Source organism: Garra rufa, chromosome 15 (assembly GCF_049309525.1).
Source record: "Garra rufa chromosome 15, GarRuf1.0, whole genome shotgun sequence".
Classification (NCBI taxonomy): Eukaryota; Metazoa; Chordata; class Actinopteri; order Cypriniformes; family Cyprinidae; genus Garra; species Garra rufa.
The window spans coordinates 25,942,992-25,958,828 of NC_133375.1; the positions used below are offsets into that span (position 1 = coordinate 25,942,992).

General features: G+C 37.4%; 1 protein-coding gene across 2 annotated transcripts in view; it reads left to right on the forward strand.

Annotated features, from left to right (window-relative positions):
• The window catches only part of LOC141287200 (uncharacterized), a 33,298-nt gene that overhangs the window by 6,574 nt on the left and 10,887 nt on the right, over positions 1-15,837 (forward strand). For both annotated transcript variants that reach the window (XM_073819334.1, XM_073819335.1), the window contains exons 2-3: positions 10,410-10,655; positions 15,300-15,357. In XM_073819334.1, coding sequence (XP_073675435.1) covers positions 10,522-10,655; positions 15,300-15,357 — 192 coding nt within the window. In that variant the 5' untranslated portion in view covers positions 10,410-10,521. The remainder of the gene's footprint in view (positions 1-10,409; positions 10,656-15,299; positions 15,358-15,837) is intronic.

The following is a 15,837-nucleotide window of genomic DNA, read 5'->3' on the forward strand; positions in this document are numbered from 1 at the left end:
GGATGGAAATAGTAGCAGCAGTACAGCTGTAACCAATAGTTTCAACAGTCAATTATTCTTAGTTCTGGAACAAGTTATAATCTTAGAACAAAGCAGTTATGTAAAGGTGGCACTGAGGAGTTGGGCTTGAAGGATGTGTTTGTTTTAAACCCAAGACAAGATGACAGAGGACACCCTGTTTTACCGCTCGCTTGCGAATAAATCATTTAACATCCCTCATGCTAACATGCTGCTCAGAGGAGACGTCAGGCCTGTTCACACATACAGAGATTTACAGCAACAAAGCAGCAGGAAGTCATTCATTTTCAATGAGAGTCTGTGATTTCTGACGATATGAAGTTGCGATGCGGTCATTGACTACCAATGAAAGAGCAGATAGTAATTTGCCTGCTACAGTTATGGATACAGCCTACTAAAATGTGTTTTTGCTTCATATATTCATTTGTCGTTATAATTTTGGTCATTTACGTCTCCTTATATCATCTTATACCCATTCAGCGATTCTTTTTGCTGATGTAGAATGGACAGAAAGAGAAGGAAAAGAGTGAAAAGGGGAAAAACGAGAGGGGGAGGAGGAGGAGGCGAGAGAGTCATGTCTCGGGGGTTTGGGGGGACGTGCCAGTTTCTCTCTGACTGAAATCTAGGGCTTCACAGTAATTAAAACATGCCATTCCCCAATCTCTCTCTGTTTCTCTTTCTTCTTTCCTGTTCCTGAGCTCCTTACAAACTGACACACTCTTTCTCTTTATTTCTCTGGGGAAGTAATTGACTGGAAAATAGAAGCCGGTGTCTGACATAGAGATGGAGACCTGCCATTGTTACGTGATCTGATTTCGTTTTTGTTTAAGAGACAAGATTCATTTCACACACATACAACCCATAATGCTAGAGAAAGGAAACACAGCAAACCTGTGTGTTTGACCTGAAGTTACTGGAGCCTGGACATGCTGAGACTTCATGAAGGACTCTAAAGACCTGTAAGCTTTTGTTGTTTGATATATCTGCAATTGCATACAACAACCACTAGAAAGCAGTAGTTTAAGCATTAAATATGTAGAGCTATATGAAGTATGTTGGACAGGTTTGGCTGTTTTTAGCATTGTTAGCCCCTGTTGGTATAGGTCATAACTAAACTAGTCTCAATAAGCACTTTTCCTCAACAAATATACTGTTAATATTTCATTAAATTACAGATGTTTTATTTTTTGGAACCTGTGATACTTTTTTTCAGGATTCTTTAATGAATAAAAAGTTGAAAAGAACAGAATTTATTTAAAATCGAACTCTTTTGTAACAATATACACGACTGTTCAAAACTTTGCGCTCAGTGAATTTTTTTTCTAACTTTTTTTTAAAAAAGAAACTAATATTTTTTTTCAGCAAGGATGTGTTCAATTGTTGCAAAGTGATAGTAAAGACTCATATTGTTAGAAAAGATTTCTATTGTGATTAAATGCTGTTCTTTTTAACTTTTTATTCATCAAAAAAAAATTCTGTAAAAAAAGTATCACATTATCATTTTAAAACGGTTCATAAAGGATCATGTGACACTGAAGACTGGAGTAATGATGCTGAAAATTCAGCTTTGCATCGCAGGACAAAATTATATGTTAAAGTATGTTCACAATATTACTGTGTTTTTCTATATTTTTGATCAAATAAATGCAGTCTTAATGATCATAAGAGACTTCTTTAAAAAACATTAAAAATCTTACTGATCCCAAACTTTTGAACGGTAGTGTATATTTAAATTTACTAACAATTTCCAAGTGAAAAGTGTTTCTACACCAATTTTTGATATTTTATTTTTAATTTATTTACACAAAATAATATACAGTTGCAGTCTGCAACGTTCAGATTAAGTTCAGGCTTTATTCAGTAAACCATTTTTGTATTATTCATGTACATTAATTAATAAATACTTATAATTTTACATTTTCACCACCACTATTAGCCAGAATTTGAATATTGCAGCAACTCTATCTAATTTTTTAGTTTTAGATCATTTTGCTGGATTAGCAATCCTTATTCCTCGGCTGGGATCATGTAGAGCCCTTTATTGAAACTGCAATTTGGACCTTCAACCCATAGGCCACCATTGAAGTTCACTATATGGAGAAAAATCTTGGAATGTTGTCCTCACAAACCTTCATTTCTTTTCGACCGAAGAAAGAAAGACATGGATGTAATCTAATCCTTCAACACCTCTTAACGTGTTACAAATTTTTACTGGCTAAATTAATTTATAATGTAGTCATGAAGTTGTACATAATGATTTCTCACACTAATATACCAAGATTTCTGTTAGTAGCTCTCAAGTCTTGAGGGGTTGTTTCATTTGTGTTTCATTTTAAATTGCGTGGTGGACTGAAAGTCTCCAATTAAGAGCGAACAGGATGTTTTCGTTTTGCTTGGTCACATTAATCAAATATGAAGTGGTAATAATTTTAAGGGGATCGTCCTGGGTATCCTAAATAATAGCGCAGTATTAGCTGATTTTACCAATTAAATAGGATTTTGTCTTGCTCTAATGAGTTGGTTTTCAGAAAGGCAAATTAATCAGTCTGAGAATAAAGACAGGGACTCAGTATCAGAGACAGGCTCTGCTTCTTCCCAAACAGTATCTGTGTAATTACACAGGAAACAAGCTCTTTACTGTTTAATTAGCCCAGCAAAGACAAGATGTAGATTTAGCCACAAACTCCTCACATTTGCCAAGTTTGACTTGGTCCAGAAAGTGTGATGGGAGTTGTGCTATTTTTAAGAGATTTGAACTTTGACAGAACACATATGTGTGTGCATGTATACGTGTGTGTGTGATGACTAAAAGAGCCCTAGTCTCATAAACAACATAAGGTCTGATCCACATTGCAGATTATTCTGGCCAAGAACCACCCACTTAAGACAGGAACAGACCAACACATATTGATTAAACCACAATAATAGTGCCGTCTTAGCTTCAGACTAGAAAACAATAACAGTTTTATAATTTATGCCCATTATTAATGGAAAGACTTAATGTAGTAAGCCATAAATCACACTGAAATGTTGCTACTGTTCTGTAGATGCAGAATATGTCAATATGTCAGAAAGTTCAGCATCTGTAATACCTTTGATTGGGTTTATGTAACACAGTCTAGTTTAGTCACATATTCACATGGACTAAACAGCATCTGCTCCTATTGACAGTGCATGGGACTATTTTATTCACCCAGCTCACGTTTGCCTAGGTCTCTGCATGAAAAACATCATTATAGGGAATGACTTCACAAATCAATAGGACTAACATGTGATTCGGCCATTCAGTGGGGTGAAACACAGTCACATCAAGCTCCATCTGGCCTCAGACTAATGATGTGCTCATGACAGAACAATCTCTGACGGAGCGCTCGGTTTCAGCATTGTCCTTGCCCCTTTCTTTCCAGAAACACACAGGACACCACATACAGTGGTTTACAGTATTGAGAATTATACAAGTTTACAATATTGAGAATTATTATTATTATTATTTTTTGTTTAAAAGTCGTCATTTAGCAAATAGTTTGTCTGAATCACAACATAACTTTTCAATGAAAAGTCCTGGCTACAAACATTCTGTGACAGTATATTTTGATGGATATGGGTGTCTCATTTTGCTGCATAAAGCTGAGATGCCCCACCCAATGTAACATCTCAGTGCCTGCCCACTATCAGGCATCAAGCTGGAAAGCTCCACCCACTGTGACATCTCATTGGTCCAAATTCTTCCTGCTTAAAATAAGTTATTTAGTGCCCACCCAATTTTCAGGCATAAAGCTGGGATGCCCTGCCCTCTGTGACATCTCATTGCTCTAAATTTCTCCTGCTCATACAGAGTTCTTTAGAGTTCCGCCTACTTTTCAGCGGCATCGAGCTGGGAAGCCCCGCCCACTGTGACATCTCATTGGTCTAAATTCCTCCTGCTCATACAGAGTTCTTTAGTGCCTGACTACCTTTCAGCAGCTTCAAGCCAGGAAGCCCCGCCCACTGTGACATCTCATTGGTCTAAATTCCTCCTGCTCATACAGAGTTCTTTAGTGCCCACCTGCCTTTCAGCAGCTTCAAGCCGGGAGGCCCCGTCCACTGTGACATCTCATTGGTCTAAATTCCTCCTGCTCATACAGAGTTCTTTAGTGCCCGCCTACCTTTCAGCAGCATCAAGCCGGGAAGCCCCGCCCACTGTGATATCTCATTGGTCCAATTTCCACCTGCTCATACAGAGTTCTTTAGTGCCTGCCCACTTTTTAGCAGCATCAAGCTGGGAAGCCGTGCTCAGTGTGACATCTCATTGGTCTAAATTCCTCCTGCTCATACAGAGTTCTTTAGTGCCTGCCTACCTTTCAGCAGCATTAAGCTGGGAAGCCCCGCCCACTGTGACATCTCATTGGTCTAAATTCCATCTGCTCATACAGAGTTCTTTAGTGCCTGCCCACTTTTCAGGCATAAAGCTGAGATGCCCCGCCCAACATAACATCTCATTGGTCCAAATTCTTCTGCTCATACAGAGTTCTTTAGTGCCTGCCCACTATCAGGCATCAAGTTAGAAAGCCCCACCCACTGTGATGTCTCATTTGTCCAAATTCTTCCTGCTTATAATAAGTTCTTTAGTGCCTGCCCACTTTTCAGGCATAAAGGCAAGGCAAGGCAAGGCAAGTTTATTTATATAGCACATTTCATACACAATGGTAATTCAAAGTGCTGTACATAAAAAGGAATTAAAATCACAATAGCATAAAAATTTTAAATAATAATCACAACAATAAAAACAAAATTAAGAACATTTAAGATGATTTAAAAAAAAAAAAAAAATGATTTCAAATTAATACAGTAAAATGATTATACATAAAATAATGCAAACTGTTCGGACGTAGCACAGTGCTCATTCAATAAATGCACAACTGAACAGGTGAGTTTTGAGTCTGCATTTAAATGTGGCTAATGTATTAGCACATCTGATCTCTTCTGGAAGCTGATTCCAACTGCGGGCGGCATAATAGCTAAAAGCGGATTCCCCTTGTTTTGTGTGAACTCTTGATATTACTAACTGACTTGATCCTAGTGATCTGAGTTGTCTGTTAGGTTTATATTCAGTGAGCATATCTGCAATGTATGTAGGTCCTAGGCCATTGAGTGCTTTATAAACAAGTAAAAGTACTTTAAAATCTATCCTAAACATAACTGGAAGCCAGTGTAAGGACCTAAGGACTGGTGTAATATGCTCTGATTTTTTGGTTCTAGTCAGAATCCTGGCAGCAGCGTTCTGTATGAGCTGCAGCTGTCTAATGGTCTTCTTGGGAAGGCCAGTGAGGAGACCATTACAATAGTCCACCCTGCTGGTGATAAAGGCATGAACAAGTTTCTCCAAATCTTGACGGGAAACAAAACATCTAATTCTTGCAATGTTTTTAAGATGATAGTATGCTGATTTAGTTACTGCTTTAACATGACTACTGAAACTGAGGTCTGACTCCAGAATCACACCCAGATTCTTGACTTGATTTTTTGTTTTTTGACCCCTAGTGTCAAGGTACGCATTTACCTTATGAACTTCATCTTTGTTTCCAAATGCAATGACTTCCGTTTTCTCCTTGTTTAACTGTAAAAAGTTTTGGCACATCCAACTGTTAATTTCATCAATGCATTGGCAGAGAGAGTCAATGGGGCTGTAGTCATTTGGCGATAAGGTTAGGTAAATCTGGGTATCATCTGCATAGCTGTGATATGCAATTTGGTTCTTTCTCATTATTTGACTTAGTGGGAGCATATACAGGCTGAACAACAGAGGCGCTAGAATTGAGCCTTGTGGGACTCCGCATGTCATGGACGTCCACTTAGACTTATGTTCTCCTATACTCACATAATAGCCTCTCCCTTCTAAGTATGACCTGAACCATTTGAGAACCATCCCAGAAAGCCCGACCCAGTTTTCCAGTCTATCTAAAATAAAGCTGGGATGCTCTGCCCTCTGTGAAATCTCATTGGTCCAAATTTCTCCTGCTTATACAGAGTTCTTTAGTGCCGCCTACTTTTCAGTAGCATCAAGCTGGGAAGCCCTGCCTCCTGTGACATCTCATTGGTCTACATTCCTCCTACTTATACAGAGTTCTTTAGTTCCTGCCCACTTTTTTAGCGGCATCAAGCTGGGAAGCCCCACCCACTTGACTTGATTATGTCAATTTGCTAGCTGCAACTCTTTTTTTTTGCACAGAATCATGGGTAATGCCATTTTTCACTAATTTCACTGTTAACCACAATTATTAAAATAAAAATAAGTCCAAATAATGCAAACAGATGGATTCAACAATAACATATGCCATCGATTAACAACCTCTGAGCTCACAACAGGTCTGTTACGGGTTTATAAGTTATCGTTAAAAATTTATTTGCCTATGGAGAAAATGAACCTGACTGTTGCACTCTACTGCACATCAATTATGTTCTGATTGACTGTGATTGTCTCACAACGCACAGCGGTTTCATGTTCAATGTGGACAGACAAATTGCTTGTCAGTGAAAACTTGTTGCATCAGGCCTAGTTAGGACACAGTGCCATATGGCTGAAGGGCGTTATGGAGATGATGATTCTCGTAACTCTGCAGTTCATCAAGTACTCTCACATGTGATTGGGAAACTAGAAACCAAGAAAGCTCAAGTCATAAGCCATTAGGCTGCCACTAGCAAATTCTGTCATACCGCTGCAACCTGAATAAGAGCTCATGAGCAAAATTTAGATTCTCCTCCAATTAAAATCACAATGGCTTTTATTACAGTCATCAGTGTCAATGCCAACAAATCAATAAGATTTAAAATATGCCATGGGCACTCTGGACATATTTTGAGTCAAACATCTGTTATACTATGATTAAATATTAGAAAGAGATATGTTCCTTGCACAAATGCATTTAGTCAGAATACTTATTATTGTTCCTTTTGAATGCATGGTAACTGTTCAAACCTTGATGCTTTAACGACCCATCAGTTAAAGTGCGTCACATTAGTGAAGGTTCTGCAAAATTTTGCTGGCCAAAAAGTTCATTGTTAATTGTAAATAGTGTAGTGATTTATGAAGCACAGCTCTCACAGAAGTCACCTTCAATTTTTCAATACTGTTTTATTGAGTTTTCTTTTTATAGCTTTTGGGAAGGATGTTTCATCAGCTGAACAATTGGCATGTTGTTAAACAACAGTCCAATCCACTGAACACACTGTACTTTTTCCCTCACAGCCTTGTTTTCATCCCTGTCAACAGTTAAATATGTCACTACCCTGGCTAAGGTCTGTTGAAAAGACTGAATAAATTCGCCAAACAGTAAATGTGATGACACCTTTAGTTGGTTAAAATGTATGTGAGAATTAAAAAGGTACCTCATAAAGGACTTGAGCTGTTCAGAAACTAAGCTGCAAACACCTAACACTGTGTCCCTGCTCACCCACTGAGGAGACCCTCTTAAAATAGATCATTAAAACCATGATGCACTGCAGGAGTCGGGATGGAAGTATTGAGAAAGTGAAGGTGAGAGACAGCGAGAGCTTCGTTAACACAAAATACACAGAGATGTTGAGAGGTATGGTGTTAGTATCAACAACACTACTTCAAGTTCCCCAAAGGACAGATGCAGATTTTGGGGGGTTGTGTTATCTCCAGTGTATAAATACATGAAATTTTAGATAATTCATATATTTGGGGACACCTAATTTTTTGAACTATTGGAAGAGAACTGAACTGAGCTGGATGATAACTTCATTGAATGACTTTAAAGGGATAGTTCACCCAAAAATTTTAATTTCCCCATGATTTACTCACCCTCAAGCCATGTATATGACTTTGTTCTTTCAGACGAATACAATTGGAGTCATAAAAAATGTCCTGGCTTTCCAAACTTTATAATGGCAGTGAATTGTGGTCTTTTAGCATTTTACTAAAATCCTTGATTACTGTGTAAATGGATCATATTTTCTTACAGAGCCTAGTCTTTCTGCTGTCATTTACTGTCAGTGGTTAGTTGTTGGTTTTCATATTGGTTTATAGCTCCTAGCATTTTTTTCCCAGCATTCTTCTAGTGTTTCAACCCACTGTTGTTTGCTTGTGCACAGGGGTATTTTTAGCTCTTATCATGACTCACTTCCCTTTGATAGTACTAAACCAAGAGCCAAAATAATTAAAACTGGGCTAATTCCTTATCTGACGAAATCCACGCACCTGAGCTCATGCATGTTGCCTGTAAGGTGTAAGTCAGAAATAGCCATAGAATTCCTTGTACCGCCACTAGCAGGACAAGTCTTCACAGTGAAAAATAAAGACTGGATTGTGCGTGCAAACAAAAGGTGACTGAACGATTCAGGACTCGCTCTCCATTCAGAAGCGCTGGCCCATTCAGGAGATTTCTGATGTAATAGAGAACACTGGTCAATTGGAGAAGTGTATGCAAAAACGCAATCAAGTGTGTAGCCTGTACTATACATTTGTCTCACATGGGTTCAGCTGTTCTCTTGCGCAGATGTCTGCGATGTCCCTTATAGAAAAGAAAGAGTAGATATATGGATATAGAGAAAGATATACTGTATATTCTATATACAGTTGAGGTCAAAAGTTTATATACAACTTGCAGAATCTGCAAAATGTTAATTATTTTACCAAAGTAAGAGGGATCGTACAAAATGCATGTCATTTTTTTATTTAGTACTGACCTGAATAAGATATTTCACATAAAAGACATTTACATATAGTCCACAAGAGAAAATAATAGTTGAATTTATAAAAATGACCCCGTTCAAAAGTTTACATACACTTGATTCCTACAGTTAAAGTTACAGTAAATTTTTTTTTTCAGAAAAATCATTTAGGTCCCACAAATTCTTAGTTTTTTTTTTTTTTTTGTGTGTGTGTGTGTGTGTGTGTGTGTGTGTGTGTATTTGAACCCTTTTGAACAATGACTGTATGATTTTGAGATGCATCTTTTCACATTGAGGACAACTGAGGGAGCTCATATGCTCACTAATGCTCCAAAAATAAACACAATGCATTAAGAGCTTTTGGAAATTTGAAAATCAGGGTAAATTTAACTTATTTTGTCTTTTGGGAAACATGTAAGCATCTTCTATAGCTTCTGAAGGGCAGTACTAAACGAAAAAAATATGATATTTAGGCAAAATAAGAAAAATTTACTGTCTGTTCAAATGTTTACACACCTGGGTCTTAATGCATCGTTTTTCCTTCTGAAGCATCAGCGAGTGTTTGCACCTTCTGTAATAGTTGCATATGAGTCCCTCAGTTGTCTTCAGTGTGGAAAGATGGATCTCAAAATCATACAGACTATGTGTAAATGTATTTTATGTAAAATACCTTATTCAGGTCAGTACTAAATAAATAATAACATGCATTTTGTATCATCCCTCTTATTTTGGTAAAATAATTGACATTTTGGAGATTCTGCAAGGTGTATGTAAACTTTTGACATAAACTGTATACTACTTGTAATGCATGAAAAGTCATTTAAATTGCAATACACCAGTGTGTGATTGTATTCACGTCAGTGCTGATTCAGCAATGACACATTAAGCTGTGCTGTAGCAGCTTGGACATTGTTGCCATTAGTTTCTACATGTTCCTCTCAGAGTGCCAGGGGCCTCCAAAGCCTCAAACTGTGTGTCCTGACACTGTCAAATGAAGTTTAACACTTGGACTACTAGGGAATACAGCACAAGCTGACTACATTGGCCCCTGGGACCCATGGCGCATTTAGCAGTGGCTGACCACTTGGACCTCCAGGCCCTGCAACACTTTCTGTGTGAGCTTACTATGAGAGGACCCTGCTATTATTTGAATCGTCTAATGTTATTCTACTAAATCAAGTGTTTTTAAAACCAGCTTTGTTTAAAAGTTTGCAGAGTGAGGGGCAAGATCATGAGTGTAGTGTTCAAGCATGGTAACTGTTTAGAAAGGGGCTTTAAAGTGAAGTGTAAAAGCTCAGCCTTTTTAGCAACTGCGTTTACCGTTGCTTTGTTTGCGGCGACAGACTGGTGAGGTACCTGCTCATGAATCTTTGCATGAAAAGTGAAAAATGCCCCCCAGTCTGAGACAAATGATTCCACACAAATGCTGAGTGACAGTCGGTGGGCAGAAAATGACACACTGTGGGTGAGAAGAGAGAGAGACCTGCAGGAGACACGCAGAAGGAGAAAGACAAAATAAAAGTACAAGAGTGAGACGAAGAGAGAACAAGAGAAAGTGTGGGGGATATTCACTCTCTGTCATTCATTCACACTCCAGAGAATGGCTGGAGGGAGGAATGAAAGAGTATGATTCATTTTTGTTATCTCTGTGATGGGTGAAAAGGCTCGTTTTACAAAGCAGAATAACTGATTCTCGCACCTTCACTTTTCTCTTTCAGATCTTGCGGACGGTGTTTGAGAGTGTGTGTGTGTGTGTGTGTGTGTGAGTGTGTGCATATGTGTGCGCGTGTGTGAGGGCGAGAGTGAAAGTGTGTGTGTTTGCACTTCCACATGGCCTCCATGCAGGACGGGGTGAACTTCTCTGCTCATCCCTACGGCAAAGTACTGCTGCTGGGGGCCATCGCCGCCGCCTCAGCCTTCGTTGTCACCATCCTCATCGTCGTTCTATGTGTGGGCTGCCAGAGGTGAGTTGCACACACAAACACATGTGCTCATATATAAAATGCACTGATTGCCCTGTTGAAAAAAACAGCATATGCTGGTTAGGTGTGTTTTTGAAGCATGGTAGCTGGTTTAAGCTGATCCTGAGCTGGTCCTAAGCAACTAGCTCCTGCTCAGGACCAGCTCATAACTAGCTTATAACCAGCTTTGGACCAGTTTATGACCCACTAAGGACCAGCTTAAACCAGCTGCCATGCTTCATAACATACCAGACCAGCATATGCTGTTTTTTTCAACAGAGTGCTTGTCCTCTTTGGTTGGTTTGAGTTTATTTGTTTAGATTCAAATTCTGGAGAGCTTACTTGTTCAAACCCCATACCTAAAGTGCTAACTCATCCTGCTTTTGTGCTGCAGACATAATACCTCAAATCATGCAGTTCATTGATGAGAGGCTTATGATTTTTCCTGGTGCACACAAAAAAACAAGCCAAACTGGCGAAAGACTTCCGTAGACTTACCCTGAAGGATTAACCCCAATCACAATAGCAATTATCAAGAAATGCCTTAGCTAGCACCCAGAACACCAAAGAAATCCGATCACAACAAGCTAACAACCACTCATAATGATGTAGCAACCGCCTAGCAACACACTGGTAGACTCAGAAAAGCCCCTAGAAACACTACCATTCAAAAGTTTATGGTCTGTAAGATTCTAAAATGTTTTCAAAAGAAGTCTCTCATGAGAAAGAACTGTTTTATATTTTAACAGATCTTAAAATTCAATTTATTCCTGTGATGCGAATCTGAATTTCGGCAAAGAAGCCATTGCTTTAGTCTTCAGTGTCACATGATGCTTTAGAAATCATTCTAATATAATTTGGAGCTCAAGCAACATTTCTTCTTATTATCCATGTTGAAAATAGTAGTGCTGCCTAATATTTTTTGTGGAAACTGCTTTTCAGGTTTCTTTGATGAGAAAGTTCAAAAGTACAGCATTCATTTGAAAAACAAATTCATCCTTGATAAATAAAAGTATTTATTTCTTAGAAATATATACAGTAGTCAACATTTGAAGTTAATCAAAACCTTTCTTCAAAATTGTCCTAAAAACAAAGCAATGCCTGTTCTTGTCTTAGGACAACTTTGATTCACTTTTTTGATCCACTTCAAATGTTGACTACTGTATACAGATTACTGACCTCAAGGTACTCATACAAATATCACTTAAATCATCCCTGCATATTGCTGTGAGTTTGGGTTTAAAATGTTGTGCACCATTTCATCACACTTGTAAGGTAAATCATTAATAAACCTACACAAACACAGGAGAATTGCTACATCAATATCTTTCTAAACATGCCAACTGTTAATCGTGACTTTAAAATAAAAGCCCAAATCCTCACTCTGACTTTACGTTTTAATGTCCACATATTCCAGAAATTATTACACTGGCTATAGCATTTCTGTCGTAGAGAAAGGGCCAAATATTAAAGATTAAGTGGACATTTGAATTAAATGTTTAGCCAATATTAAACAAGGATTAGATTGTGCTGTAAATTGTAAAAACAATCGTCAGGCCATTTATTACTACAAAATATAGAGAAATTACAATTATCCAATTACTACAATCGACCGATTACTTGCATATAATAATACAATCGCATACAATAATCTTTAGTGACAGCCCTAGTCATTTTAAAGGCTATTGTTCGCTTAGGTCTATTTTTATTACCACAAAAAAAAAAAAAAAGGATTTAATTACTTGATTAATCATCAGAATAATCGACCAATTACTCGACTACCAAAATAATCATTAGTGGCAGCCCTTTATTTTTAACAATCTTTCAATCTTATTATGCCATCTTGCGGACTCTTTTATTAAGAATACTCTAGCACTATACTATAAAAAACGCATAGCTATATCCAGGGAAACTCCCATAACACTCTAGCATCATGCAAGTGCACCACTGGCAATATTTTATTTACTTTTTATTCCATGTGCTAGAACCATGATTTTTCTCAGTCCATTGAGGTTAATAAATTATAACATAGATCTTAACTTCTGAGGTAAGCTTTACTTCAGTAAAGTATTTTTGAATGAGATTTCGATGAGTACCTTTACACCAAACTAGCATTCTCATATGTGCCCCAGGACCACAAAACCAGTCATAATTAGAAATGGAAATTGACATTGAAATTGAATAATTGAATGGATAAATAAGCTTTCCATTGATGTATGGTTTGTTAGGATAGGACAATATTTGGTCGAGATACAACTATTTGAAAATCTGAAATCTGAGGGTGCAAAAAAATCAAAATAATGAGAAAATCACCTTTTAATTTCTCCAAATGAAGTTCTTAGCAATGCATATTACTAATCAAAAATTAGGCTGTGATACATTTATGGTAGGAAATGTACAAAATATCTTAATGGGACATGATCTGTACTTAATATCCTATCCTTTTATTGGCATAAAACAAAAACGGCAAATTTTGACCCATACAATGTTTTTTTGGCTATTGCTACAAATATACCTGTGCTATTTAAGACTGAGTTTGTGGTCCAGGGTCACATATTACTTGCTACATCAACAGTGTACTGTAAATCTTCATATCATCAACATCACAAAAAAAAATGCTTCTGCAATATAAAGCCACATTTCCCACTGCTGCCGTGTGTGTGTTCCAGGATGAAAGCCAGAGATCACCTGTCTTCACCCATCTCTGTCACTAAGGCCTTTAATAGAGCTTATTCAAAAATGTCATTGAAGTTCACCCACGCCTCTTTCATGCTCACTGCGTAATGGTGGGGACGTCATTTTGACATGGCAGTGATGTTTAAACAGGAAGTGGCTGTTTTTTTCTTACTTTTCCATCTCTGTCTCTCTTGTTCCACCGATGATAGCACAGGGCACGCAGTGTGAATGCTAATGTCTCATTTTGTCAAAGCACATGATGCATCTGGTAGTGGGAGGACAAAGAAAAAGTATTAGAGGAATGAGAGATGGAGGAAAATAAGTGAGAAAGACAGAAACTAGGATTGAAGGAAATACAGATGCAAAACACATTGCGGAAAAAGTAAATGAGGAAATCAGAGATGTTGTTCTATGAGACATTACTACTGAAAAATATTATTTATAGCTTGCAAATAAATACTGAACACTACAGGCAAAGGTAAGCTTAAACTGTCCCTTTAAAAAGCAAAAGGTCAAATTCAAGCTTATATGTGACCCTGGACTACAAAACCAGTCTTAAGTCACTGGGGTATATTTGTAGCAATAGCCAAAAATACATTGCATGGGTCAAAATTTTTGATTTTTCTTTTATGCCAAAAATCATTAAGAAATTAAGTAAAGTTCATGTTCCATGAAGATTTTTTGTAAAATTCCTACCGTAAACATATCAAAATGTAATTTTTGATTTGTAATATGCATTGTTAAGAACCTAATTTGGACAACTTTAAAGGTGATTTTCTCAGTCTTTTTGATTTTTTTTGCATCCTCAGATTTCTGATTTCAAATAGATGTATCTCAGCCAAATATTGTCCTATCCTAACAAACCATACATCAATAGAAAGCTTATTTATTGAGCTTTCATATGATGTATAAATCTCAGTTTTGTCAAATTTAACCTTATGACTGGTTTTGTCGTCCAGGGTCACATATGGTCACTCTTTCTCACTGGCCTTCCACATCATTTATCAGATTAATTAGATCTGAAATGTTCAGCACAGTATATTTACTAACGGCTTTAAGAAGCTGTACTTGTATACTACATTTATTTATTTAGAAGGTTAACCAAAGAAGCTTAGATGTTCTTGTGTGATGTTATACTAATGTGTTTTATTCGGTTATGTCTTAAAAAACAAATATCAGTGATTCATGGGAATTTCAGTAATAGCTTTAGTACTTTACAAAATCTACTTTGTATCCATTCCGCCCTGCTGGTCAGCAGATTTCAGATACCTACACTGTTCCTGTAATCTTATCAAAGCAATGCGAGCAACCAGAAGGGAAGGACTGACATGTTTTTTTTTTTTTTTCAAGAATAAACAGATGTCTGGTCAAACTTGTCTGAACATTCCAGGCAATGGTCTGGATCAGGGCCCTGTGTATGTGTGAGAAAAGAAAGTTTAGTTTCTAGTGTCTGTGCACTTCTTGTCTTTTCATGAAGAAAATAATCCTTAGCATCCATTTAGCTATTTTAGCGATGTTTGAATTGTATTATGCTGATTGTTTGATTGTTTTTCTTTGTGGCTGAGTTTTGGCCTGAACACCGTCGTGCCGCAGTTACTCAGAGGCCTGTTAATCATCCAGTGAAAGCCTTCTGTTGTTTCAAATGCCAATCTGGACTCATTTCGAGGACAGTGCATCTTGAATGCACTCACACAGTTACTTCTGATCAAACGACTTCACTCAAACAGTTCATGAAAAACAACTGCCTTGAATCCTTGGAGTAGCCTGATTGAATTGAAATGTGCATTTTCTTACTGCACAAGATAAACAGTTGGAGCTACTAAAGTAAATTGAATCAGGGGCTCAAATGAGTCAGCGCATTCAGTCTCCATAAATCAGTGGATAAACGGAGCATTTGAAGTTTGAACCTAACCTTCTAAAATGTTTGATTTAGAAAAGTGTGATTTACATCTCGCTGATTGTGTCTTGCAGGAAGGGGAAGACGCACAATGGCCCTGGAGAGGAGAGAAAGCACAGGCTCATGGACATGGTGAGCATTTCTAAGTTTCTTCTCTCATGCTGCTTTTTTCCTATTTCTCTGTTCACTAATAATTGCTCACAACTTGTGCAGCCATTTGTCAAACATATTTTTATTCATTAATTATTTATTAGTATAAACGCACACTATATATAGCCTATTTCTCTAAGTTTTCAGAAGTCCATTTATTTTAAATAGTACGACAGTGTCAACAGTGCCAAGTCGAAATCACATCAATAAAGTGGAAATGTTTCAAGAATTAAGTCGAAATTTCGAGAATTGAGTCTAAATGTTTTGAGACTTCAGTCGAAATTACAAGAATAAAGTCAAAATGTTTCGAGAATTAAATTATAGCAATTAAAGTTATAATATTTTGAGAGTATAGCCTATGCATGCGGATTGGTAGCACCGGGAGAAGTTGCAGGCCACCGCAATGTATTTGAATATATGTGGGATTATTAGCAGAAATCATACCATGTGTTATATTTGCAG